Here is a 27,500-nt window from a genome sequence, read left to right as displayed (position 1 = left end):
CCATCACACAGAAAGTCAATAGGCATATTATTTTGTCAGTCATCCTCCCTGCTTGTCACATGACCATTTGGGTGGGAAAGCGTTGGTCAGGGAGGGAAAGCCCAGTGGCTGTCAACAGTAAAGGAATTCTGATTAGCTCAGTCATATAAGTACACATGACAGTGCCTTATAATGAATCAGATCCTTGAACAATTTATTAGTAGGAGTAATCTTCACTCCAGATAAACAGGGATTCATAATTTATCAAAGCCTTGCCAGCATGGCCAATTGGCCATGCTGGCAGGGGCTGATGGGAATTGTAGTCCATAACATCTGGAGTGCCAGAGGTTCGCCACCATGGACCTAAGTCGATATTATATTCAGACTGGCAGTGGCTCTCCAGGGACTCAGACAGAGGTCTTTCATATCACCTCCTGTCTTAGTCTTTTTTTTTTTGGGGGGGGGGGGATATGCCTGGGATTGAATCTGGGACCTTCTGCCGGCAAAAAAGATGTTCTGTCACTGACCCATGATCATCCTCCATTATATATACCGTGTGTCCCAGAAAATAAGACAGTGTCTTATATTAATTTTTGCTCCCAAAGATGCGCTGCGTCTTACTTTCAGGGGATGTCTTATTTTTCCACTCCTCAGCTGCATGCTCTGGTGTTCTGTTCGACGGGCATGCTTCCAAACAAAAACTTTGCCACGTCTTACTTTCGGGGGATGCTTCATATTTAGCACTTCAGCAAAACCTCTACTGCGTCTTATTCTCAGGGGATGTCTTATTTTCAGGGAAACAGGGTATGTATGCCCTTGTATATTTATAAGGAAACCCTTTTAAAGGTCCACACCATGAATTGCCAAGGCGATAACAATTTTTCATTCATTACAGTGCCCTGAGCAAAATGATTTGAAGGGCCACTCAGCGTAAATTATAGGCTAGGACGATCCTACCTCATCTTTTCCTTCTTGAAATTTACATGACTCTTACGTTATTTCTGTTACTGTCTGCGGTCGGGCAACAATGGCTGTTTCTACACAATTACCTGTTCGTTTTGTTTCTCCAGAATTTCGAGATGCTCAAGCTGCACTTTCTTCAGTTGGTCCATCTCCTTGGTTTGCTTCATGGCCAGCTGCGAGTGAAAACCAGACACGCGCAGGTGAAAATGCAACAGAGATGAATTCATTCCCCTCTCCCATCCTGGCTTACGAGTGACACAAATCTTGACGCTACATAAAAATGCGCCGAGACGGTCGTCCAGCTGCAGAATTCCTATTGCAAGAGATCTTGGCTTGGCCTTTTCCCCTTCATCGGATCCAAGTCCAATCTCTACTCCAACGCATTATAAATCAGGATGTGATATTTGGGAACATATGTCCCACGCCGGTCCCTGCGTTCTGCGGAGGCCAATCTGCTGGTGATCCCCGCCCCCTCTATGATGTGGCTGGCCTCCACCAGGGCCAGGGCTTTTACGGCTCCAGCTGTCTGGGCGCTGCAGGACCTCAATGAGTTCTGCAGGGCCTGTAAGACTGAGCTTTTCCACCAGGCCTTCGGGGAGACCAGCTGCTGATGTGGGTGCCCGAAACAAACATGCTGAGAAACACTCTAGACCCACTGTCCCTCTCTTAAGAGGAGTTTTAATAGCTGGATGCCATCTATTTTAAACTTAAATTGGGTTTGATAGTTGAATGCTGCATTTTAAGTCTTAATTTAATTTAATTCTGTTTTATTGTCTGTTTGTTAGTGTTGTACACCGCCCTGAGCCCTCCGGGGGAGGGCGGTATAAAAATGCAACAATAAAATAAATAAATAAATAAATAAATAAAATAAAAACAGTCTGTTATATTTTAAAATGCCTTTTGCTTTGTATGGTCCCCCTCTTACATGGGGAGTTTTCCAACCTGCTTGTATCTTGCAGACGCATCGCCTTCTGCGGCCCTTGGAAAACATACGAGCTTTTGATGTTGAGTGGGGACAGTTTTCACAAAGCAAACCTTTTGAGAATCACAGAAGGCCAATCGACACAGGGGAAACTGCTAAATATCCACTTACCCGCTTCCTTTCTTCTAGAAATTTCTTTGTGTTGCTGCTGTTCAGCTCCCTGACACGCCTACAAAAGACAGTTGGATGCTGTCAAACGGGCTTCAGTTAAAAATAAAATTATTACTGGACCTCTCATGATAACTGTGATCTTACCTTAACTACTAATGATGATGGTATCAGCAGAGTTTAAAGCGGAGCTAATCTGGTAAGATGAGAAGGTCTATAATCGTCTCGCACTCACTGCAACCTTCTAACACTCATGGAAAAGAATACTCTCCACGCAAGATGTTCTTTCCACAGGAAGGTTTTACTTTAGCAGTTGCAAGGTTACACAAGTCTATTCTATACAAGACTACAAGACTATACAGAACTCTTCAGCTAGAACAAAGTTCAACACACACAGAACTCAGGCTCTATCTCAACTATCTCAGCATAGCATATACCAAGCATTGCTTATACATCCAACTGGATACTTTTCCCCGCCCAGGCAATAGCCTCTCATTGGTCTAGAGTTACAGTTGAACTAACCAATCATGTTAAAGGTTAACTGCTCCTTCGCCCCTAGACTGACTGTCTCCAGCTTTTGGGGTTGGCAAACTTCTGCTAACCTAGAAGATGACCTTTTTGTGAACCTTTACTTTTTTATATATAACATGACAGATTGGTTTCTTTAGAGCTAAATATTCTAACACCAGGACAGCCAACTGGTGGCTTCTGGGCGGGATACAAACATGAAGACAATCTTATGATGGATCCCAATTGGGGCACCCAATATTAACCAACGAATGTTTAATTTTCATTCATTTGGAACATAATAGCGTTATAAAGTTGACAGAGGTGGAGTCTCCACATTTTCCTTGAGTTCTTTCTGTAGCACCTTAGACCCCTTCCAGACATGCACTTTCAATCCACCTTCACAATTGTTTGCAAGTGGATTGTGCTGCCCCGCACAGTAAAATCCAGTTGCAAAGTGGATTGAAAGTGCATTATTCTGCATGTGCGGAAGGGGCCTAAATCTCTTAGCTATTACGTAGCACTAAATTGAGTTTAACAGCCATCAAGACACCTAGGCGGATTCCGCTTGGGCCAAAAACAACAGTGTGAAAATGGTTTAAAATGTTTATTATAAGCTTAGATGGGTCATGACTGGGCAAGATGTAACTCTTTTCCCTCTGCCACACTTCAAGGTCGCTTTCTTAATACCCCACATATGGAGTGTCGTCGGTTTTGCCCTTATCTAGTTGATTCACTTTTTCATGTCTTGCTCTATTTCCAGTTTCTGGCACATGATGGGTTTTATGCCTAATAAAGGTCTTTGAATTGAACTTCTTTCCCTTCCCCCCTCACAACAAACACCCTGTGAGGTGGGTGGGGCTGAGAGAGCTCCGAAGAACTGTGACTAGCCCAAGGTCACCCAGCTGGCATGTGCTGGAGTGCACAGGCTAATCTGGTTCACCAGATAAGCCTCCACAGCTCAAGTGGCAGAGCGGGGGAATCAAACCCGGTTCTCCAGATTAAAGTGCGCCTGGTCTTAGCCACTACACCCTGCTGGCCATTAACCAGGTAACGAGCATTTACCCATCGATAACTAGAAAACCCGAAAGCTGCAAAATGTAATCCTTACCTCTCTCTTTCTGCTTTATTTTTAATGGATTTATCTTGGCTTATGGCTTTGCCGTTTTCCATGGAAATTTTTGCTTGGTTGGCACGCATCTCTTTGCTTTCCCTGCAAAAGTGCAAGGAAATCGTGATCAGTGTTTAGATTATTAGCTTAATTTACTGCTATGGTTTTGTGCCAGGTCAGCAGGCCTTCACATAAAAGACTCCTGAGTCCCTCCTCTGAAGAAGAAACCTTGCAGCAGTTCTGAAGAGGAAGAGGAAAAGGAGGTGGAGGAGGAATACGATCTGAAGAGAAACCAGAGTATAGGAGGAGGAATAGTAATTCGGATTTCCATGTCGCTTTTGTCAACTATAAGGAGTCTCACAGCAGTTTACAAACTCCTTCCCTTCCTCTCTCCACAAGATACATCTTGTGAGGTGAGGCTGAGAGAGTTCTGAGAGAACTGTGACTGGCCCAGGGTCACCCAGCAGGCTTCATGAGTAGGAGCAGGGAAACAAACCCGGTTTACCAGATCAGAGTCTGCTGCTCGTGTGGAGAAGTGGGGGATCATACCCGGTTCTCCAGATTAGAGTGCTCCACTCTTAACCACTACACCACGCTGGCTCTCAAGGGGGAGGCTGATTAAACTCACGTTCTCGTAGACTGGGCCCTGTCGCTCTCACCTGTCATGAGACAGCTTCAGCTGCTGGGTCTGCTGCTCGTGAGCGCTGATCAGCAGCTTTTTCAGCAATTCGCACTGCTGGCTCAGGTGCAGGTCGCGCATCCCTTGCTCTTCTGCACTGTGTGTGTTGATCATTTCGGACCACTCTTTGGTGTGCTGCGCTACAATTTCTTTGACCTTGGAGAAACGAGAAGCACGTCAGCGCATGGACTTGCCTTGGAAAGACTGTTTTAAAGGCTATCTCTGTGATAAGAAATCTTAACACACAGAAAGGGATGTCTACAACAATCACCCAACAGCTCCTGCTTGTCAAGGAACTTGGGAAATTGAGGAAGCAAACATCTCTGTGTTATCAAGACAAGAGGAAGAGGAAGAGGAAGAGGAAGAGGAAGAAGAAGAAGAAGAAGAAGGAGAAGGAGAAGGAGAAGGAGAAGAAGAAGAAGAAGAAGAAGAAGAAGAAGAAGAAGAAGAAGAAGAAGAAGAAGAAGAAGAAGAAGAAGAAGAAGAAGAAGAAGAAGAAGAAGAAGAAGAAGAAGAAGAAGAAGAAGAAGAAGAAGAAGTGGAAGTGGAAGTGGAAGAAGAGGAGGAGGAGGAAGATTTATACCCCCCCTTTCTCTCCTGTAAGGAGACTCAAAGGGGCTTACAATCTCCTTTCCCTTCCCCCCTCACAACAAACACCCTGTGTGGTGGGTGGGGCTGAGAGAGCTCCGAAGAACTGTGACTTGCCCAAGGTAACCCAGCTGGCATGTGCTGGAGTGCACAAGCTAATCTGGTTCACCAGATAAACCTCCACAGCTTAAGTGGTAGAGCAGGGAATCAAACCCAGTTCCCCTGATTAGAGTACACCTGCTCTTAACCACTACACCACACTGGCTCACAAGAAGCAACCAAGTAGAATTCTGTTTCTCCTCGGGTCTTTGTCATACATTCTGCCATTTCTAAATGTAGCCTTACCTAAGCTTTAGTTATCCACACATGCAAAAATGTCACAGAAATCTACAACCTTGAAAAACAGGAAGGGGACAACTAGCTAGATAAACATGCCATAAGGCTAAAGTTGCGGTCGTTCTTTCCTCTACACTGAGTTTGCAGGAAGACAAACCCCTGAATTTGTCATTATCTGACAGTACTAAGACAGGTTACTTATTTAAAAACAAATGTAGCTCTGGTCCATCCTGTGAAGCCAATGTATGAAAGTTACATTTTTCAGCAGACTGTTTTCCGGTTCGACAATACAAGTCATGCTACATCGTTTACGGCAGATTTTTGCTGTCCGACTGAATATCGTCTTTCATATTTTGTAATAAATCTTGAGCATCAGTGGTGATGACGATGGCGATTAATAATATCATCACTAATACCCACTTATAGCACCGTTCGCTCTTGATAGAAATAGAAATGACATGTACCCCTTTAGGAAATGTTCACCTTTTTCCTCTTTAAGAAGTCTTGGGAGTTTGGGATCCCCAAATCAGTACAATTAGTTACAGGGTTAATAATACAGCATTAAGAGGTCATTTCCCCCCTCCCTCCAGATAGATATTCACAGGTGCACACTTGTGTATGACGGACAACACAACTCGACCTCACTGAGATACCTGGGTCTCCCGCCACCAGAGGCGGGGCTACCAGGGGCGGAGGGGTGTGACACGCACCAGGCGCACGGTTTTGGGTCATGTGGGGGGTGCAAAATTCCCCCTCCTCCTCCCCCCAAGCCCTCTCCCCCACCCGCGTGGTACCCCCCGAAGCACCCCCTCACCCCCCTTCCCACACTTACCTTAGTTCCTTTCCTTTTCCTATAACTTTTGCAGGCTAAAAAAAGGCTAAAAACGGCCTGAGGAACTACAGTTCCCAGGAGACCTTGGGGCTTACAAGGTCTCTTGGGAAGTATAGTTCCCATCAGGCAGATTTTAAGCCTGAACTGTGAATACGCCTTTTTTTCAGCCCAAAAAAGTTCTAGGAAAAGAAAAGGAACTAAGGTAAGTGTGGGAAGGGAGGAAGGGGGTGCGAGGGGGGCATGGGGGGCAGAAAATATAGACTGCGCACCGGGCGCAATTTGGCCCAGCTATGCCTCTGCCCTCCACTCCGAATTTTGGAAACCTGAGTCTCAGACAACTGGCCTCAGACAGCAGTGACGTAGGAGGTTAAGAACTTGTGTATCTAATCTGGAGGAACCGGGTTTGATTCCACGCTCTGCCACCTGAGCTGTGGAGGCTTATCTGGGGAATTCAGATTAGCCTGTACACTCCCACACACGCCAGCTGGGTGACCGTGGGCCAGTCACAGCTTCTCGGAGCTCTATCAGCCCCACCCACCTCACAGGGTGTTTGTTGTGAGGGGGGAAGGGAAAGGAGATTGTCAGCCCCTTTGAAAGGGGGGATATAAATCCAAATTCTTCAAACTCTTCTTGTTTGACCTGTCTACAATCTATTCCTGCTCCTTCTTGCAGGACTGAATGTTATTTGCTGCATTTCTGAACGGCAGGTTTTTCTAAAATCTTCAAGGGATGGAAGGAGCAAAAATGTATCTCTTACCTTCGATGTGTGATCGGAGGTTAATGTTTGCATTTTGTTTTCAAATTCTTTCTTCAACTCAAGGCAGTTATTTCCTCTGTGAACAAGAAAAAAGGAAAGTCCAAAACAGCCGCGATGCACTGAAGTCGCTCAATGAATGTTAGCCGGGTATCCAAAAACATATTGGACTGATATTATTCCCTTCCACGAATTAGTCATTAATTCCCAATTGCTGTTGACTTAGTGGTGCTTAAATTAAATACCCTACAATTATGCAATTATTTCCATGTAAAGAACAATTACTCAAGGGCATAAAGAAGTATCGGGAGTTCTGTTAACTAATCTCATCTACATAAGAGGTATTTTCAAGGAGAAGAATAAAATTCTCAAATGGATTATCCTCCCCCTTTTTACTATGAGCCATTTAAACATTTCTGATGAAGAGAACGTCGATTGTGGAAAGTTCATACCCCCAAAATCTTTTGGTCTCTGAGGCACTACTGGATACTAATCTAGTTGTTCAGCTGCAGACCAACATGGCAACCATCTGGAAAAACAAGTTGCCCAAAAGCTGCCAACATAAATAAATGGCGATTTTACTCCTGTTTTCCTATACTGATTCTGTCTATCACACCTAGCAAACTCTGTACTCTATTAACTGCCAAAGGCAATTTCAAGTCACCCAGAGGAAACGGTTCACTCATGAAATGTTTTGGCTAGCGGAGAATCTGCATGGCAATGTCTCCCCCCCTGTGGTACACAGCACTCTAGTTTTTGATTTCTAATGCCTCTCTCCCTACCTGTCTGCCTCGACCCTTTGGTGGGCCCAGAGCAAGGAGTGCCCAGTGGTTTACTTGATTCTCCCCTTCACTGCCTACCACCAGGGGCGTATCTGCCAGAGGGATATGGGGTATCACATGTCCTCGGGTGCACATCATCTAATCACGGGGGTGGGGGGCGCCAGGCCTGGCCTGCGCTCGCTGGCTCTGGGAGGTAGACCTTGGTGCCGCTGGGGGGTCGAATTCAGATTTTGCCCCCGAGCTCCAATACGCTTCTGCCTACCACTACCAGGTCCTTGCTCATGCTTTCCTTCCTGCCCACTCACTCGCATGTCCCCACATCTGCCGGCACAGCCTTCCCCCATTCATGCCCACTGCCACCCACACCCAAGTTCCCCAATGCTGCTGGGTGCTACATACAGCTCAGGCTGTGTCCCCAATGTGCCTTCAAGAAGCACTGCTGTCTGCCAACCATGGGATGCCAAGAGCCCAAGTGGCAGGCAGCTCAGCAGGGCATAAGTAGGTGGAGGCAGCCCCATGGCCTACTGCTGCCACCTCTATTTTTCAAGTGGCCCATAGTAAAGAAGGGGGAAGGGGAACCCATTTGAAAATCTGGAGCTCAACTTCAATACTGGGGTTTCTCTGTCAACGAGCTCGATTCTTTTGGTCACTTGAATTGACTGACTTCACGGGCACTAAAAGCAGGCCATGCAACATATCCACTGTCAGTAATTTCAATTATGAACCAGTGGCAATTCCATGCTTTAAAATGCTGTGGCCAACCTAATTATCTAATTGGCTATGTCCTTCCTTCCTTCCTTCCTTCCTTCCTTCCTTCCTTCCTTCCTTCCTTCCTTCCTTCCTTCCTTCCTTCCTTCCTTCCTTCCTTCCTTCCTTCCTTCCTTCCTTCCTTCCTTCCTCCCTCCCTCCCTCCCTCCCTCCCTCCCTCCCTCCCTCCCTCCCTCCCCCCCTCCCTCCCTCCCTCCCTCCAACTCAACTGGTCTCTTCCAACTCTACGATTCTATGACTCCATGTGCAGCCTGTCATGGGCTCTACTGATGCAAGAGAATGTCAGAACAAAGGGTGCTTTCCTAGAGCCATGGGGCAGAAACTCAATCCAGTAATTAATTAATCAAACAGAGGTGATAGCAGTTATTTTTCATACTGCTTATTCCTTTGAAGATCTGAGAGCATGAGTGAACAGCTACACGAATGCATCCATTCCCTGAAGACTCTGAGACGCGGCAATTGCAGCGTGCATCTGCGGCCCTTACCGAGATGTACTAGGCTGTTAGCCCATCTGTCAACATACAAATATGCAATTATATTTATGTATGCCTCCTGAAATCATGCAGCTTGCATACTCCCGCATTTGGAATGGAAGAGAGGAGAGCCCTTCATCACACAACACACAATTAGCATGGGAATCCTTCCAACGTGGAATTAACAGGGAACCTCGATCAACGGTATCAAAAGGGGCTGAGAGGTCCGGATGAATTAATACGGGAACCCCGTCAATTCTCCTGGACCTCCCGGCAGTTTGTTTGAACTGCCAATCAAACAAAACGACAGCATATCTTTTTGGGAAGGACAAACTATTCCATTAGGCAGCAGACTTGTGGACAAACAGATATTTCTCCATGTCTAATTCCCGCACGTGCCTCCTGCCTGTAGATACCACATTTAAAGCCACATTTTGGGTCACACTTTTCCCAAAGTGGTTTTTCTGGAGACTTCAGGGCAGTGGTGGGATCCAAAAAATTTAGTAACAGGTTCCCATGGTGGTGGGATTCAAACAGTGGCGTAGCGCCAATGGGGCTGGGCGGGGCATGACGGGGGCGGGGGTGGGCATTCCGGGGGCGGGGCATTAATCATTTCTCTGTTACTGTAAAAAATTCTTACTGTAAAAAAAAGTTCCTAATTTCCAGCTGGTATCTTTCTGTCCTTAATTTAAACTCATTATAGCAAGTCCTATCGTCTCCTGCCAACAGAAACAACTACTCCTCTAATTGACTGCCTGTCAAATACTTAATACTTTCAAATACTTAATTTTGTTTCTAGAAATCAAAAGAAGGACACTTTCCTTAAACAAGGAACTTTACCATATTACTAAAACATGTTTTTAAAACAGCCCAACAGGGAGAATTATTCCGTTTTCTACCTTCGCTAACCAGCCACATAGGAAACAACAGGACTTTATGATTTTTGGACCAAATGGAATTTCTAACGGAAAAGCAGACCCAATTAGTAACCCCCTCTCGGCACACACAGATAATTAGTAACCCACTCTCAGGAACTGGTGAGAACCTGCTGGATCCCACCTGTGCTTCAGGGACCCCCTGAGTCTGCACAAGAGATCTAAAATGTTTTTTTAAATACCTCAGAGGTTTCAATTCCACTGAAATTAAACAAAATGTTGACTGCACATAGTCAGAGCTGCACTAGGTGAGCTACTTACAGGTGAGCGAGTGGAGCTGCACCAGGTGAGCTAGTGGAGGGAAGGAAGGAGGGAGGGAGGGAAGGACAACTCCTGTGGCTTAAACAGAGCTGAACTGGGTATAAGCCATTGCTGGCAGTAGAGGGCTTGGCGTGCTCACCCACAGCTGCGCCAGATAGGCTATCTGCAGTGGCGAAGACTTGTTGCAGTTAGGCTGGAAGGTGAACAAAGGAGGGACATTACCCTCATCCCCCCACCTCATCTGCTTTGTGGGGCCCGACTTGTATGTATCTAATGCTGATACTGTTTCCAGAGTACGGACCAAAAAATTCACACAATGGGGCCATGCACAGATACGGCTGACCCACATATCTGCAGAAAAATCTTAAATCTTTTTTTAAACAGGGATAAAATCTTTTCAAAAATCCTACTGATGAGCAGCTAAGTAATTTTTATGGTGTCGTTTATTATCATGGAAGATATGATCTAATGTTAGCAGGGTTCTTAATTTTATACTATAGCTGGCAATGTAACTGTTTCTCTTCGTGCTGAGATTCTGATTCTGAGTTTATTGGTTGCTATGACGTTGAGTCAACGCAATAAAGAATTTTGATAATAATGATAAAAGAAGTTTTAAAATGCCAAGCTCTCATAAGATTCTTTCACAAAATCTTGGCAGCCAATCGGGATTGTCTAGGCAACGACAGACAATATCATGTTGTTAACTGCTGTGAGCATCATCCAAAAGGGGTATTTTTTTTGTAGTTTCATCTTGAAACATGCAGAGAAGTGGGAGAAAGAACTGGTGGGTCAACAGGCAGAGAAGAAAGAAGATCTTAAGGAGGAATGATTCTGGAACGCAAGACAAAGGAACAAAAGAAAAGTAGAACAAATGGTGATCGAGCTTGGAGCTGGAGGGAGGGAAGGAAGGAATCAGGGAAAGGAAAGAGGAAGAGAGAATAGGAGGGCAACTGAGGGAACTGAGAAAAGTAGGAGTAACGAACTGAAGTTGAAGTTAGTAAGAAGTATACTAATAGTAAGAGAGCTAAGAGAAAGTCCTTTATTTTTTTATCTTTGCTTTGTCTTTCTTCTCTTTCTTCTTCCTTTTTTCTTTTTCTGTTCTGTTTTCCTTCTTTTCTTTTTCCTCAGCACCCAAATAACGCTCCTTCTCCAACGTTTTTCATTTCTCTTATTCTTTCTCACTCTCTTTCTCCCTCTCTCTCCAATGTTTTTCACTCTCTTATTCTTTCTCGCTCACTCTTTTATTCTTTCTTTGCAACGATTCCTTAAATGTAAATGCATATTTGTGCTTTTTTTAAAAAAATGACAAAAGGATTGTTGTAATTTCGATGTGTTTGTAACTCTGTCACTATTCAATAAAATAAAAGAGAGAGAAAGGGAAGTGAGAGGAAAGAAAGGAAAGAAGAAGGGAGAAGGTGCAGAAACTGAGGGAAAGTAAGAAGGGATAGCAAACACAGGGTGACCGTGAGGACAGAGGGTCTCCTGAAAAATGAACTACTTCCCCCCCCCCCCACAAAGGAATGAATGCAAGTGATAAACCCCAAATGCCAAAACTGCTTTGATAGCTGTACATTACTTTAAGAGTCTTACCCCTTCTTCTTGATGGCCTTTTCAAGGATCTTCTCACCAGCTAACTTCTCTTTGTTGTACTGCGCTACTATTTTGTCAACCTGTGTGCAGTGCAACTTCTGCATAACACTGTGCTCCTGTAAAATAAAATAAAAAGGGTCGTAGCCAGCAGGTTGGGTTATTAGGTATTTAAATGCGTGTCACGGCATACAAACTTAACTGTCGGAACCTGGCTTTTCATGTTCATCGCGTGGGAAGTTATACATTTCTCCTGATTTGCAGGATGGCTGACTTCACTTTACCCACCCTTGCGACATCTCACTGCAATTCTTGTCCCTTCTTACTCCGATCTCCATTAGTTTTTGTAAAAACATTCTCAGCACTGTGTTACTTTAGCTATACCAGTGGTAGGGAACCTGCGGCTCGAGAGCCGCATGCGGCTCTTCTGCCCTTGCACTGCGGCTCCACGAGCCGAGCCGCCAGCCCCATCCTTGCCCGCCCTGCAGGCAGCAGGGCAGGCACACCAACTGCCCACGGCCGGCTGGGCCGCATCGCGGGCTTCCCCTCTCGCCCGCCCTGTTCGAGCTGGGCGGGTGCTTTCCCGGTGGCCGGTGAGGCCAAGCCACCAGCTACATCCTTGCCTGCCCTGCAGGCAGCAGGGTGGGCACACCAATTGCCCGCAGCCGGCTGGGCCGCACCGCGGGCTTCCCCTCTCGCCCGCCCCCCTCTTGCCCGCCCCATTGGAGCGGGGCGGGTGCTTTCCCGGCGGCCGGCAAGGCCAAGCCGCCGGCTTCATCCTTGCCTGCCCTGCAGGCAGCAGGGCGGGCGCACCAACTGCCCGGCTTCCCCTCTCGCCTGCCCCATTGGAGCAGTGAGGCCGAGCCGCTGGCCCCATCCTTGCCTGCCCTGCAGGCAGCAGGGCGGACGCATCCATGTGCTCCTCAGAATGAGCGGAGTAAAAGGTAAAAAAACCCAATATATACAGTGTTATCTTTATTTTAAATGTCAAAAATTATTTACGGCTCCAAGTGTTTTCTTTTCCCGTGGAAAAAGGGTCCAAATGGCTCTTTGAGTGTTAAAGGTTCCCTACCCCTGAGCTATACTGATTGTCTCAATTGCAACTGTACACAGGTCCGAAATTCAGATAATCAAGTGTTAATACAGAGTTGTCCAACTCTGGAGCTTCAGATGTTCATCAATTCATTGGTTTCCTCCCACTCAGCCCCTGCTGATTACATGCCAGATAAGGCTGATGAGAACAGGGTCCACATGAACAAAGTAGGCTGATGAGAATTGTAGTCTATGAACATCTGAAGCGCCAGAGATGGACACCCCTGGTTTAATATGTAGTGACCACTAAATGACGTTAGCTTTTTCTGTCTGGATACCAAAATATCAAAGAATCGAGCGCAACATTATAAGTGTAAACAGGCAAACTATCTTCTGCTTCTAATGGACATACTTTACCCTGCCGTAATTTACTCTATTACTCCTAACTTCTTACAGTGATACATGTTACCACCAAGAGAACCATTCAAAGCATCCCCCCCCCACCCCCAATGAAGTCCTTAGCTACTTCATACTTTGTCAAAATATACAGTGTGAATTTTGACCTGGAAAATTAACGGTATAATCATAAAATCAGGAGCTTTTAGAACGACGATAGTACCGATGGTTCCAGTTCAAAATTTGCACCATACTCTCTGGACGACCACAGGAAAACAGCAGAATTGACAGTAAATGGCATTCTTGTCATCTTGTTTAGCTGAGGTTTGCAACTTACCCACTGGGAAAAAGAGAACTCTTCCCACTGCCCACTTTTGCCCACCCTTGCTCTCGTGGGGAGAAATGTGGGGGGGGGGGGCAAAACATTGACCTGTGACATCTGGTTTGAAGCAGCATGTAACCAGAACTGATGTCACCATGTTGTGGAATGCTCTAGGACTCCTGGAACACTATGGTTTTTACCTTAACATTTGGGTTAGAGTTAGGGAAGGGTTAGGGTTAGGGTTGGGAAGATGGATCGACTTTTCCTCCATAAATCTGCCCAAGACCCTTTTAAAACTATCCAGTGGCCATCACCACCTCTGGTGGCAGCATATTCCAAACACCAATCACACGTTGCGTGAAGACATGTTTCCTTTTATTAGTCCTAATTCTCCACACCGCCCCCAGCATTTTCAATACATGCCTCCTGATTCTACTATTGTGTAACAACTAGTAATAACCGTGTTCCATCATTTTGCCACTGATCACAACATTCCCCCCTCCCCAACTCTGCAACCTTTTCTCCCAAAGAAAAATGGAAAGCCCCCCAACACGACACCTGTTTTTAAAAAAGGACCCTACCTTTCCGTGCCTCTTCTTTAAAGCATTCAATTCTTTCTGTTGCTTTTTCATGTGCTTTATATAAGCCTGTATCCCCCGCAGAAAAACCCAAAAACAACAGCTTATTAATTTCTGCTCACGATCCTCAGTTTCATAAGCACCCTGCGAAGGACGCCTTTCCCATACTTGGCTTAAAAACACAGCACACCCCAATGATACATGTGAGCCAAGCTCAGGTATTTCAGTACCCAATGCAGGAACTCGGTGTGGAATTGTAGCCCCTGGCTTCCTTCGATCTGCTGGATGAGTGAGAACTCGGCAGGGTTGCCAGTTCTGGGTTGGGAAATACCTGCAGATTTGGGGGGATGGAAGCTGGGGAAGGTGGGGCTTGGAGGGGGCAAGGGCTACCAGGATACAGTGCTAAGGAGTCCATCCTCCAAAGCAGCCAATTTTGCCAAGGGAACTGATCTCTGTTAAATGGAGCTCAGTTAAAATAGTGGGAGATCTCCAGGCCCCACCTGGAGGTTGGTAACCCTGGAACAAGGGGAAAGAAGAAGAAGAAGAAGAAGAAGAAGAAGAAGAAGAAGAAGAAGAAGAGGAGGAGGAGGAGGAGGAGGAGGAGGAGGAGGAGGAGGAGGAGGAGGAGGAGGAGGAGAAGGAGAAGGAGGAAGAGTTTGGATTTATATCCCTCCTTTCTCTCCTGTAAGGAGATTCAAAGGGGCTGACAATCTCCTTTCCCCCCACAACAAACACCCTGTGAGGTGGGTGGGGCTGAGAGATCTCCGAAGAGCTGTGACTAGCCCAAGGTCACCCAGCTGGCGTGTGTTGGAGTGCACAGGCTAATCTACCGTGTTTCCCCGAATAGTGTCTTATAAGACAGTGTCTTATATTAATTTTTGCTCCCAAATATGCTCTATGTCTTATTTTCAGGGGATGTCTTATTTTTCTGTGTCTTACTTTCGGGGGATGCCTTATATTTCGCACTTCAGCAAAACCTCTACTATGTCTTATTTTCCGGGGATGTCTTATATTAGGGGAAACAGGGTAGTTCCCCAGATGAGCCTTTACAGCTCAAGTGGCAGAGCTGGGAATCAAACCTGGCTCTCCAGATTACAGTGCACCTGCTCTTAACCACTACGCCACCGCTGCTCACTTGGCCAAGCAGCTCTGGTTCCAGTGAACAAGCCGCAGCCAAAACCAACTTGCAGGAAACCCAACAGGGGATCATTTGTGGATTCTGAACGTAGGTCAAGAGAGGCCAAGAAAAGAAACACAGAATGGCCAAGGACACATTGCCGGTTGCTCCCATTGCCGGCCTCGCCCAGTCCTTGTGTGAAAAGTTGCGCCAGAAGTGCTCTCGCTTTCCCCGAGGAGCATGAGCAGGGCAAGAGGAAATGTGTCAGGGCAAGACATCTTTCCCCGATGCACCTCCTCTCTCAGCACGCTGCAAAGAGGAAGCGTGTCGGGACAAGTTTTCTTGTCTCGATGCACTTCCTGTTCCACTGGGCACCCCGGCACCGGTGGCTAATCAGCCAATCAGTGCTCAGGAAAAGGCAAGCTTGCTGAGCGTTGTCAGCTCCCGATGAAAGAACAGGAATCCCGTGGGTCTTGTGCGATGTAAGATTTTCATTTCGCTTCAGCATCTAACAAACCACTCACTCCATGGAAACCCACCGTTTAGACAGAAGTTGCTGAGCCTTTGCATGCTCACCTTTGTCTGCTTTAGGTCTTCTAATCTTACTTGAGGAATGAGGTCAATCCCTAAGGGGGGGAAAAATACACGACTGTAGAAGCAGCTATTTGCATTTTCATGGCAGCACAGTGAGTTGTCAGCACGGCCTGAAAAACACCTGCGGATTTCTCTACAGGAGAATAAAGAAGGAGTTTGAAACGGACGCATACACTCTGCAACCCTCCGTCGCTGTTGGTGGCTGTGGGCTTTCCGGGCTGTGTGGCCGTGGTCTGATAGATCTTGTTCCTAAGCACCTGGTAGATCACGTTCCTAACAAGATCTACCAGACCATGGCCACACAGCCCGGAAAGCCCACAGCAACCAGTTGAGTCCGGCTGTGAAAGCCTTTGACAATATGGGTGCTGTGTGGTTTCCGGGCTGTATGGCCGTGTTCTAGCAGCATTCTCTCCTGACGTTTTGCCTGCATCTGTGGCTGGCATCTTCAGAGGATGCCAGCCACAGATGCAGGCGAAACGTCAGAAGAGAATGCTGCTAGAACACGGTCATACAGCCTGGAAACCACACAGCACCCAAGTGATTCCGGCCGTGAAAGCCCCCCCCCACCCCCCCCCCCCCCCCCCCCCCCCCCCCCACCGCCCCCCCCCCCCCCCCCCCCCCCCCCCCCCCACCCCCCCCCCCCCCCCCCCCCCCCCCCCCCCCCCCCCCCCCCCCCCCCCCCCCCCCCCCCACCCCGCCCCCCCCCCCCCCCACCCCCCCCCACCCCCCCCCCCCCCCACCCCCCCCCCCCCCACCCCCCCTCCCCCCCCCACCCCCCCCCCCCCCCACCCCCCCCCCCCCCCACCCCCCCCCCCCCCCCCCCCCCCCCCCCCCCCCCCCCCCCCCCCCCCACCCCCCCCCCCCCCCACCCCCCCCCCCCCCCACCCCCCCCCCCCCCCACCCCCCCCCCCCCCCACCCCCCCCCCCCCCCACCCCCCCCCCCCCCCACCCCCCCCCCCCCCCACCCCCCCCCCCCCCCACCCCCCCCCCCCCCCACCCCCCCCCCCCCCCACCCCCCCCCCCCCCCACCCCCCCCCCCCCCCACCCCCCCCCCCCCCCACCCCCCCCCCCCCCCACCCCCCCCCCCCCCCACCCCCCCCCCCCCCCACCCCCCCCCCCCCCCACCCCCCCCCCCCCCCACCCCCCCCCCCCCCCACCCCCCCCCCCCCCCACCCCCCCCCCCCCCCACCCCCCCCCCCCCCCACCCCCCCCCCCCCCCACCCCCCCCCCCCCCCACCCCCCCCCCCCCCCACCCCCCCCCCCCCCCACCCCCCCCCCCCCCCACCCCCCCCCCCCCCCACCCCCCCCCCCCCCCACCCCCCCCCCCCCCCACCCCCCCCCCCCCCCACCCCCCCCCCCCCCCACCCCCCCCCCCCCCCACCCCCCCCCCCCCCCACCCCCCCCCCCCCCCACCCCCCCCCCCCCCCACCCCCCCCCCCCCCCACCCCCCCCCCCCCCCACCCCCCCCCCCCCCCACCCCCCCCCCCCCCCACCCCCCCCCCCCCCCACCCCCCCCCCCCCCCACCCCCCCCCCCCCCCACCCCCCCCCCCCCCCACCCCCCCCCCCCCCCACCCCCCCCCCCCCCCACCCCCCCCCCCCCCCACCCCCCCCCCCCCCCACCCCCCCCCCCCCCCACCCCCCCCCCCCCCCACCCCCCCCCCCCCCCACCCCCCCCCCCCCCCACCCCCCCCCCCCCCCACCCCCCCCCCCCCCCACCCCCCCCCCCCCCCACCCCCCCCCCCCCCCACCCCCCCCCCCCCCCACCCCCCCCCCCCCCCACCCCCCCCCCCCCCCACCCCCCCCCCCCCCCACCCCCCCCCCCCCCCACCCCCCCCCCCCCCCACCCCCCCCCCCCCCCACCCCCCCCCCCCCCCACCCCCCCCCCCCCCCACCCCCCCCCCCCCCCACCCCCCCCCCCCCCCACCCCCCCCCCCCCCCACCCCCCCCCCCCCCCACCCCCCCCCCCCCCCACCCCCCCCCCCCCCCACCCCCCCCCCCCCCCACCCCCCCCCCCCCCCACCCCCCCCCCCCCCCACCCCCCCCCCCCCCCACCCCCCCCCCCCCCCACCCCCCCCCCCCCCCACCCCCCCCCCCCCCCACCCCCCCCCCCCCCCACCCCCCCCCCCCCCCACCCCCCCCCCCCCCCACCCCCCCCCCCCCCCACCCCCCCCCCCCCCCACCCCCCCCCCCCCCCACCCCCCCCCCCCCCCACCCCCCCCCCCCCCCACCCCCCCCCCCCCCCACCCCCCCCCCCCCCCACCCCCCCCCCCCCCCACCCCCCCCCCCCCCCACCCCCCCCCCCCCCCACCCCCCCCCCCCCCCACCCCCCCCCCCCCCCACCCCCCCCCCCCCCCACCCCCCCCCCCCCCCACCCCCCCCCCCCCCCACCCCCCCCCCCCCCCACCCCCCCCCCCCCCCACCCCCCCCCCCCCCCACCCCCCCCCCCCCCCACCCCCCCCCCCCCCCACCCCCCCCCCCCCCCACCCCCCCCCCCCCCCACCCCCCCCCCCCCCCACCCCCCCCCCCCCCCACCCCCCCCCCCCCCCACCCCCCCCCCCCCCCACCCCCCCCCCCCCCCACCCCCCCCCCCCCCCACCCCCCCCCCCCCCCACCCCCCCCCCCCCCCACCCCCCCCCCCCCCCACCCCCCCCCCCCCCCACCCCCCCCCCCCCCCACCCCCCCCCCCCCCCACCCCCCCCCCCCCCCACCCCCCCCCCCCCCCACCCCCCCCCCCCCCCACCCCCCCCCCCCCCCACCCCCCCCCCCCCCCACCCCCCCCCCCCCCCACCCCCCCCCCCCCCCACCCCCCCCCCCCCCCACCCCCCCCCCCCCCCACCCCCCCCCCCCCCCACCCCCCCCCCCCCCCACCCCCCCCCCCCCCCACCCCCCCCCCCCCCCACCCCCCCCCCCCCCCACCCCCCCCCCCCCCCACCCCCCCCCCCCCCCACCCCCCCCCCCCCCCACCCCCCCCCCCCCCCACCCCCCCCCCCCCCCACCCCCCCCCCCCCCCACCCCCCCCCCCCCCCACCCCCCCCCCCCCCCACCCCCCCCCCCCCCCACCCCCCCCCCCCCCCACCCCCCCCCCCCCCCACCCCCCCCCCCCCCCACCCCCCCCCCCCCCCACCCCCCCCCCCCCCCACCCCCCCCCCCCCCCACCCCCCCCCCCCCCCACCCCCCCCCCCCCCCACCCCCCCCCCCCCCCACCCCCCCCCCCCCCCACCCCCCCCCCCCCCCACCCCCCCCCCCCCCCACCCCCCCCCCCCCCCACCCCCCCCCCCCCCCACCCCCCCCCCCCCCCACCCCCCCCCCCCCCCACCCCCCCCCCCCCCCACCCCCCCCCCCCCCCACCCCCCCCCCCCCCCACCCCCCCCCCCCCCCACCCCCCCCCCCCCCCACCCCCCCCCCCCCCCACCCCCCCCCCCCCCCACCCCCCCCCCCCCCCACCCCCCCCCCCCCCCACCCCCCCCCCCCCCCACCCCCCCCCCCCCCCACCCCCCCCCCCCCCCACCCCCCCCCCCCCCCACCCCCCCCCCCCCCCACCCCCCCCCCCCCCCACCCCCCCCCCCCCCCACCCCCCCCCCCCCCCACCCCCCCCCCCCCCCACCCCCCCCCCCCCCCACCCCCCCCCCCCCCCACCCCCCCCCCCCCCCACCCCCCCCCCCCCCCACCCCCCCCCCCCCCCACCCCCCCCCCCCCCCACCCCCCCCCCCCCCCACCCCCCCCCCCCCCCACCCCCCCCCCCCCCCACCCCCCCCCCCCCCCACCCCCCCCCCCCCCCACCCCCCCCCCCCCCCACCCCCCCCCCCCCCCACCCCCCCCCCCCCCCACCCCCCCCCCCCCCCACCCCCCCCCCCCCCCACCCCCCCCCCCCCCCACCCCCCCCCCCCCCCACCCCCCCCCCCCCCCACCCCCCCCCCCCCCCACCCCCCCCCCCCCCCACCCCCCCCCCCCCCCACCCCCCCCCCCCCCCACCCCCCCCCCCCCCCACCCCCCCCCCCCCCCACCCCCCCCCCCCCCCACCCCCCCCCCCCCCCACCCCCCCCCCCCCCCACCCCCCCCCCCCCCCACCCCCCCCCCCCCCCACCCCCCCCCCCCCCCACCCCCCCCCCCCCCCACCCCCCCCCCCCCCCACCCCCCCCCCCCCCCACCCCCCCCCCCCCCCACCCCCCCCCCCCCCCACCCCCCCCCCCCCCCACCCCCCCCCCCCCCCACCCCCCCCCCCCCCCACCCCCCCCCCCCCCCACCCCCCCCCCCCCCCACCCCCCCCCCCCCCCACCCCCCCCCCCCCCCACCCCCCCCCCCCCCCACCCCCCCCCCCCCCCACCCCCCCCCCCCCCCACCCCCCCCCCCCCCCACCCCCCCCCCCCCCCACCCCCCCCCCCCCCCACCCCCCCCCCCCCCCACCCCCCCCCCCCCCCACCCCCCCCCCCCCCCACCCCCCCCCCCCCCCACCCCCCCCCCCCCCCACCCCCCCCCCCCCCCACCCCCCCCCCCCCCCACCCCCCCCCCCCCCCACCCCCCCCCCCCCCCACCCCCCCCCCCCCCCACCCCCCCCCCCCCCCACCCCCCCCCCCCCCCACCCCCCCCCCCCCCCACCCCCCCCCCCCCCCACCCCCCCCCCCCCCCACCCCCCCCCCCCCCCACCCCCCCCCCCCCCCACCCCCCCCCCCCCCCACCCCCCCCCCCCCCCACCCCCCCCCCCCCCCACCCCCCCCCCCCCCCACCCCCCCCCCCCCCCACCCCCCCCCCCCCCCACCCCCCCCCCCCCCCACCCCCCCCCCCCCCCACCCCCCCCCCCCCCCACCCCCCCCCCCCCCCACCCCCCCCCCCCCCCACCCCCCCCCCCCCCCACCCCCCCCCCCCCCCACCCCCCCCCCCCCCCACCCCCCCCCCCCCCCACCCCCCCCCCCCCCCACCCCCCCCCCCCCCCACCCCCCCCCCCCCCCACCCCCCCCCCCCCCCACCCCCCCCCCCCCCCACCCCCCCCCCCCCCCACCCCCCCCCCCCCCCACCCCCCCCCCCCCCCACCCCCCCCCCCCCCCACCCCCCCCCCCCCCCACCCCCCCCCCCCCCCACCCCCCCCCCCCCCCACCCCCCCCCCCCCCCACCCCCCCCCCCCCCCACCCCCCCCCCCCCCCACCCCCCCCCCCCCCCACCCCCCCCCCCCCCCACCCCCCCCCCCCCCCACCCCCCCCCCCCCCCACCCCCCCCCCCCCCCACCCCCCCCCCCCCCCACCCCCCCCCCCCCCCACCCCCCCCCCCCCCCACCCCCCCCCCCCCCCACCCCCCCCCCCCCCCACCCCCCCCCCCCCCCACCCCCCCCCCCCCCCACCCCCCCCCCCCCCCACCCCCCCCCCCCCCCACCCCCCCCCCCCCCCACCCCCCCCCCCCCCCACCCCCCCCCCCCCCCACCCCCCCCCCCCCCCACCCCCCCCCCCCCCCACCCCCCCCCCCCCCCACCCCCCCCCCCCCCCACCCCCCCCCCCCCCCACCCCCCCCCCCCCCCACCCCCCCCCCCCCCCACCCCCCCCCCCCCCCACCCCCCCCCCCCCCCACCCCCCCCCCCCCCCACCCCCCCCCCCCCCCACCCCCCCCCCCCCCCACCCCCCCCCCCCCCCACCCCCCCCCCCCCCCACCCCCCCCCCCCCCCACCCCCCCCCCCCCCCACCCCCCCCCCCCCCCACCCCCCCCCCCCCCCACCCCCCCCCCCCCCCACCCCCCCCCCCCCCCACCCCCCCCCCCCCCCACCCCCCCCCCCCCCCACCCCCCCCCCCCCCCACCCCCCCCCCCCCCCACCCCCCCCCCCCCCCACCCCCCCCCCCCCCCACCCCCCCCCCCCCCCACCCCCCCCCCCCCCCACCCCCCCCCCCCCCCACCCCCCCCCCCCCCCACCCCCCCCCCCCCCCACCCCCCCCCCCCCCCACCCCCCCCCCCCCCCACCCCCCCCCCCCCCCACCCCCCCCCCCCCCCACCCCCCCCCCCCCCCACCCCCCCCCCCCCCCACCCCCCCCCCCCCCCACCCCCCCCCCCCCCCACCCCCCCCCCCCCCCACCCCCCCCCCCCCCCACCCCCCCCCCCCCCCACCCCCCCCCCCCCCCACCCCCCCCCCCCCCCACCCCCCCCCCCCCCCACCCCCCCCCCCCCCCACCCCCCCCCCCCCCCACCCCCCCCCCCCCCCACCCCCCCCCCCCCCCACCCCCCCCCCCCCCCACCCCCCCCCCCCCCCACCCCCCCCCCCCCCCACCCCCCCCCCCCCCCACCCCCCCCCCCCCCCACCCCCCCCCCCCCCCACCCCCCCCCCCCCCCACCCCCCCCCCCCCCCACCCCCCCCCCCCCCCACCCCCCCCCCCCCCCACCCCCCCCCCCCCCCACCCCCCCCCCCCCCCACCCCCCCCCCCCCCCACCCCCCCCCCCCCCCACCCCCCCCCCCCCCCACCCCCCCCCCCCCCCACCCCCCCCCCCCCCCACCCCCCCCCCCCCCCACCCCCCCCCCCCCCCACCCCCCCCCCCCCCCACCCCCCCCCCCCCCCACCCCCCCCCCCCCCCACCCCCCCCCCCCCCCACCCCCCCCCCCCCCCACCCCCCCCCCCCCCCACCCCCCCCCCCCCCCACCCCCCCCCCCCCCCACCCCCCCCCCCCCCCACCCCCCCCCCCCCCCACCCCCCCCCCCCCCCACCCCCCCCCCCCCCCACCCCCCCCCCCCCCCACCCCCCCCCCCCCCCACCCCCCCCCCCCCCCACCCCCCCCCCCCCCCACCCCCCCCCCCCCCCACCCCCCCCCCCCCCCACCCCCCCCCCCCCCCACCCCCCCCCCCCCCCACCCCCCCCCCCCCCCACCCCCCCCCCCCCCCACCCCCCCCCCCCCCCACCCCCCCCCCCCCCCACCCCCCCCCCCCCCCACCCCCCCCCCCCCCCACCCCCCCCCCCCCCCACCCCCCCCCCCCCCCACCCCCCCCCCCCCCCACCCCCCCCCCCCCCCACCCCCCCCCCCCCCCACCCCCCCCCCCCCCCACCCCCCCCCCCCCCCACCCCCCCCCCCCCCCACCCCCCCCCCCCCCCACCCCCCCCCCCCCCCACCCCCCCCCCCCCCCACCCCCCCCCCCCCCCACCCCCCCCCCCCCCCACCCCCCCCCCCCCCCACCCCCCCCCCCCCCCACCCCCCCCCCCCCCCACCCCCCCCCCCCCCCACCCCCCCCCCCCCCCACCCCCCCCCCCCCCCACCCCCCCCCCCCCCCACCCCCCCCCCCCCCCACCCCCCCCCCCCCCCACCCCCCCCCCCCCCCACCCCCCCCCCCCCCCACCCCCCCCCCCCCCCACCCCCCCCCCCCCCCACCCCCCCCCCCCCCCACCCCCCCCCCCCCCCACCCCCCCCCCCCCCCACCCCCCCCCCCCCCCACCCCCCCCCCCCCCCACCCCCCCCCCCCCCCACCCCCCCCCCCCCCCACCCCCCCCCCCCCCCACCCCCCCCCCCCCCCACCCCCCCCCCCCCCCACCCCCCCCCCCCCCCACCCCCCCCCCCCCCCACCCCCCCCCCCCCCCACCCCCCCCCCCCCCCACCCCCCCCCCCCCCCACCCCCCCCCCCCCCCACCCCCCCCCCCCCCCACCCCCCCCCCCCCCCACCCCCCCCCCCCCCCACCCCCCCCCCCCCCCACCCCCCCCCCCCCCCACCCCCCCCCCCCCCCACCCCCCCCCCCCCCCACCCCCCCCCCCCCCCACCCCCCCCCCCCCCCACCCCCCCCCCCCCCCACCCCCCCCCCCCCCCACCCCCCCCCCCCCCCACCCCCCCCCCCCCCCACCCCCCCCCCCCCCCACCCCCCCCCCCCCCCACCCCCCCCCCCCCCCACCCCCCCCCCCCCCCACCCCCCCCCCCCCCCACCCCCCCCCCCCCCCACCCCCCCCCCCCCCCACCCCCCCCCCCCCCCACCCCCCCCCCCCCCCACCCCCCCCCCCCCCCACCCCCCCCCCCCCCCACCCCCCCCCCCCCCCACCCCCCCCCCCCCCCACCCCCCCCCCCCCCCACCCCCCCCCCCCCCCACCCCCCCCCCCCCCCACCCCCCCCCCCCCCCACCCCCCCCCCCCCCCACCCCCCCCCCCCCCCACCCCCCCCCCCCCCCACCCCCCCCCCCCCCCACCCCCCCCCCCCCCCACCCCCCCCCCCCCCCACCCCCCCCCCCCCCCACCCCCCCCCCCCCCCACCCCCCCCCCCCCCCACCCCCCCCCCCCCCCACCCCCCCCCCCCCCCACCCCCCCCCCCCCCCACCCCCCCCCCCCCCCACCCCCCCCCCCCCCCACCCCCCCCCCCCCCCACCCCCCCCCCCCCCCACCCCCCCCCCCCCCCACCCCCCCCCCCCCCCACCCCCCCCCCCCCCCACCCCCCCCCCCCCCCACCCCCCCCCCCCCCCACCCCCCCCCCCCCCCACCCCCCCCCCCCCCCACCCCCCCCCCCCCCCACCCCCCCCCCCCCCCACCCCCCCCCCCCCCCACCCCCCCCCCCCCCCACCCCCCCCCCCCCCCACCCCCCCCCCCCCCCACCCCCCCCCCCCCCCACCCCCCCCCCCCCCCACCCCCCCCCCCCCCCACCCCCCCCCCCCCCCACCCCCCCCCCCCCCCACCCCCCCCCCCCCCCACCCCCCCCCCCCCCCACCCCCCCCCCCCCCCACCCCCCCCCCCCCCCACCCCCCCCCCCCCCCACCCCCCCCCCCCCCCACCCCCCCCCCCCCCCACCCCCCCCCCCCCCCACCCCCCCCCCCCCCCACCCCCCCCCCCCCCCACCCCCCCCCCCCCCCACCCCCCCCCCCCCCCACCCCCCCCCCCCCCCACCCCCCCCCCCCCCCACCCCCCCCCCCCCCCACCCCCCCCCCCCCCCACCCCCCCCCCCCCCCACCCCCCCCCCCCCCCACCCCCCCCCCCCCCCACCCCCCCCCCCCCCCACCCCCCCCCCCCCCCACCCCCCCCCCCCCCCACCCCCCCCCCCCCCCACCCCCCCCCCCCCCCACCCCCCCCCCCCCCCACCCCCCCCCCCCCCCACCCCCCCCCCCCCCCACCCCCCCCCCCCCCCACCCCCCCCCCCCCCCACCCCCCCCCCCCCCCACCCCCCCCCCCCCCCACCCCCCCCCCCCCCCACCCCCCCCCCCCCCCACCCCCCCCCCCCCCCACCCCCCCCCCCCCCCACCCCCCCCCCCCCCCACCCCCCCCCCCCCCCACCCCCCCCCCCCCCCACCCCCCCCCCCCCCCACCCCCCCCCCCCCCCACCCCCCCCCCCCCCCACCCCCCCCCCCCCCCACCCCCCCCCCCCCCCACCCCCCCCCCCCCCCACCCCCCCCCCCCCCCACCCCCCCCCCCCCCCACCCCCCCCCCCCCCCACCCCCCCCCCCCCCCACCCCCCCCCCCCCCCACCCCCCCCCCCCCCCACCCCCCCCCCCCCCCACCCCCCCCCCCCCCCACCCCCCCCCCCCCCCACCCCCCCCCCCCCCCACCCCCCCCCCCCCCCACCCCCCCCCCCCCCCACCCCCCCCCCCCCCCACCCCCCCCCCCCCCCACCCCCCCCCCCCCCCACCCCCCCCCCCCCCCACCCCCCCCCCCCCCCACCCCCCCCCCCCCCCACCCCCCCCCCCCCCCACCCCCCCCCCCCCCCACCCCCCCCCCCCCCCACCCCCCCCCCCCCCCACCCCCCCCCCCCCCCACCCCCCCCCCCCCCCACCCCCCCCCCCCCCCACCCCCCCCCCCCCCCACCCCCCCCCCCCCCCACCCCCCCCCCCCCCCACCCCCCCCCCCCCCCACCCCCCCCCCCCCCCACCCCCCCCCCCCCCCACCCCCCCCCCCCCCCACCCCCCCCCCCCCCCACCCCCCCCCCCCCCCACCCCCCCCCCCCCCCACCCCCCCCCCCCCCCACCCCCCCCCCCCCCCACCCCCCCCCCCCCCCACCCCCCCCCCCCCCCACCCCCCCCCCCCCCCACCCCCCCCCCCCCCCACCCCCCCCCCCCCCCACCCCCCCCCCCCCCCACCCCCCCCCCCCCCCACCCCCCCCCCCCCCCACCCCCCCCCCCCCCCACCCCCCCCCCCCCCCACCCCCCCCCCCCCCCACCCCCCCCCCCCCCCACCCCCCCCCCCCCCCACCCCCCCCCCCCCCCACCCCCCCCCCCCCCCACCCCCCCCCCCCCCCACCCCCCCCCCCCCCCACCCCCCCCCCCCCCCACCCCCCCCCCCCCCCACCCCCCCCCCCCCCCACCCCCCCCCCCCCCCACCCCCCCCCCCCCCCACCCCCCCCCCCCCCCACCCCCCCCCCCCCCCACCCCCCCCCCCCCCCACCCCCCCCCCCCCCCACCCCCCCCCCCCCCCACCCCCCCCCCCCCCCACCCCCCCCCCCCCCCACCCCCCCCCCCCCCCACCCCCCCCCCCCCCCACCCCCCCCCCCCCCCACCCCCCCCCCCCCCCACCCCCCCCCCCCCCCACCCCCCCCCCCCCCCACCCCCCCCCCCCCCCACCCCCCCCCCCCCCCACCCCCCCCCCCCCCCACCCCCCCCCCCCCCCACCCCCCCCCCCCCCCACCCCCCCCCCCCCCCACCCCCCCCCCCCCCCACCCCCCCCCCCCCCCACCCCCCCCCCCCCCCACCCCCCCCCCCCCCCACCCCCCCCCCCCCCCACCCCCCCCCCCCCCCACCCCCCCCCCCCCCCACCCCCCCCCCCCCCCACCCCCCCCCCCCCCCACCCCCCCCCCCCCCCACCCCCCCCCCCCCCCACCCCCCCCCCCCCCCACCCCCCCCCCCCCCCACCCCCCCCCCCCCCCACCCCCCCCCCCCCCCACCCCCCCCCCCCCCCACCCCCCCCCCCCCCCACCCCCCCCCCCCCCCACCCCCCCCCCCCCCCACCCCCCCCCCCCCCCACCCCCCCCCCCCCCCACCCCCCCCCCCCCCCACCCCCCCCCCCCCCCACCCCCCCCCCCCCCCACCCCCCCCCCCCCCCACCCCCCCCCCCCCCCACCCCCCCCCCCCCCCACCCCCCCCCCCCCCCACCCCCCCCCCCCCCCACCCCCCCCCCCCCCCACCCCCCCCCCCCCCCACCCCCCCCCCCCCCCACCCCCCCCCCCCCCCACCCCCCCCCCCCCCCACCCCCCCCCCCCCCCACCCCCCCCCCCCCCCACCCCCCCCCCCCCCCACCCCCCCCCCCCCCCACCCCCCCCCCCCCCCACCCCCCCCCCCCCCCACCCCCCCCCCCCCCCACCCCCCCCCCCCCCCACCCCCCCCCCCCCCCACCCCCCCCCCCCCCCACCCCCCCCCCCCCCCACCCCCCCCCCCCCCCACCCCCCCCCCCCCCCACCCCCCCCCCCCCCCACCCCCCCCCCCCCCCACCCCCCCCCCCCCCCACCCCCCCCCCCCCCCACCCCCCCCCCCCCCCACCCCCCCCCCCCCCCACCCCCCCCCCCCCCCACCCCCCCCCCCCCCCACCCCCCCCCCCCCCCACCCCCCCCCCCCCCCACCCCCCCCCCCCCCCACCCCCCCCCCCCCCCACCCCCCCCCCCCCCCACCCCCCCCCCCCCCCACCCCCCCCCCCCCCCACCCCCCCCCCCCCCCACCCCCCCCCCCCCCCACCCCCCCCCCCCCCCACCCCCCCCCCCCCCCACCCCCCCCCCCCCCCACCCCCCCCCCCCCCCACCCCCCCCCCCCCCCACCCCCCCCCCCCCCCACCCCCCCCCCCCCCCACCCCCCCCCCCCCCCACCCCCCCCCCCCCCCACCCCCCCCCCCCCCCACCCCCCCCCCCCCCCACCCCCCCCCCCCCCCACCCCCCCCCCCCCCCACCCCCCCCCCCCCCCACCCC

General features: G+C 65.8%; 1 protein-coding gene across 1 annotated transcript in view; it reads right to left on the bottom strand.

Annotated features, from left to right (window-relative positions):
- The window catches only part of LOC125438128 (1-phosphatidylinositol 4,5-bisphosphate phosphodiesterase beta-4-like), a 257,416-nt gene that overhangs the window by 5,412 nt on the left and 224,504 nt on the right, over window positions 1–27,500 (bottom strand). Inside the window, 8 exon segments of the mRNA XM_048506335.1 lie at window positions 1,029–1,115; window positions 2,036–2,093; window positions 3,651–3,752; window positions 4,310–4,485; window positions 6,843–6,918; window positions 11,649–11,764; window positions 13,977–14,042; window positions 15,667–15,817. Coding sequence (XP_048362292.1) covers window positions 1,029–1,115; window positions 2,036–2,093; window positions 3,651–3,752; window positions 4,310–4,485; window positions 6,843–6,918; window positions 11,649–11,764; window positions 13,977–14,042; window positions 15,667–15,817 — 832 coding nt within the window.

This window comes from Sphaerodactylus townsendi, linkage group LG01 (genome assembly GCF_021028975.2).
Source record: "Sphaerodactylus townsendi isolate TG3544 linkage group LG01, MPM_Stown_v2.3, whole genome shotgun sequence".
NCBI lineage: Eukaryota > Metazoa > Chordata > Lepidosauria > Squamata > Sphaerodactylidae > Sphaerodactylus > Sphaerodactylus townsendi.
Note: the sequence above shows the minus strand (reverse complement) of the source record. Positions and strands in the feature narration are given on the sequence as shown.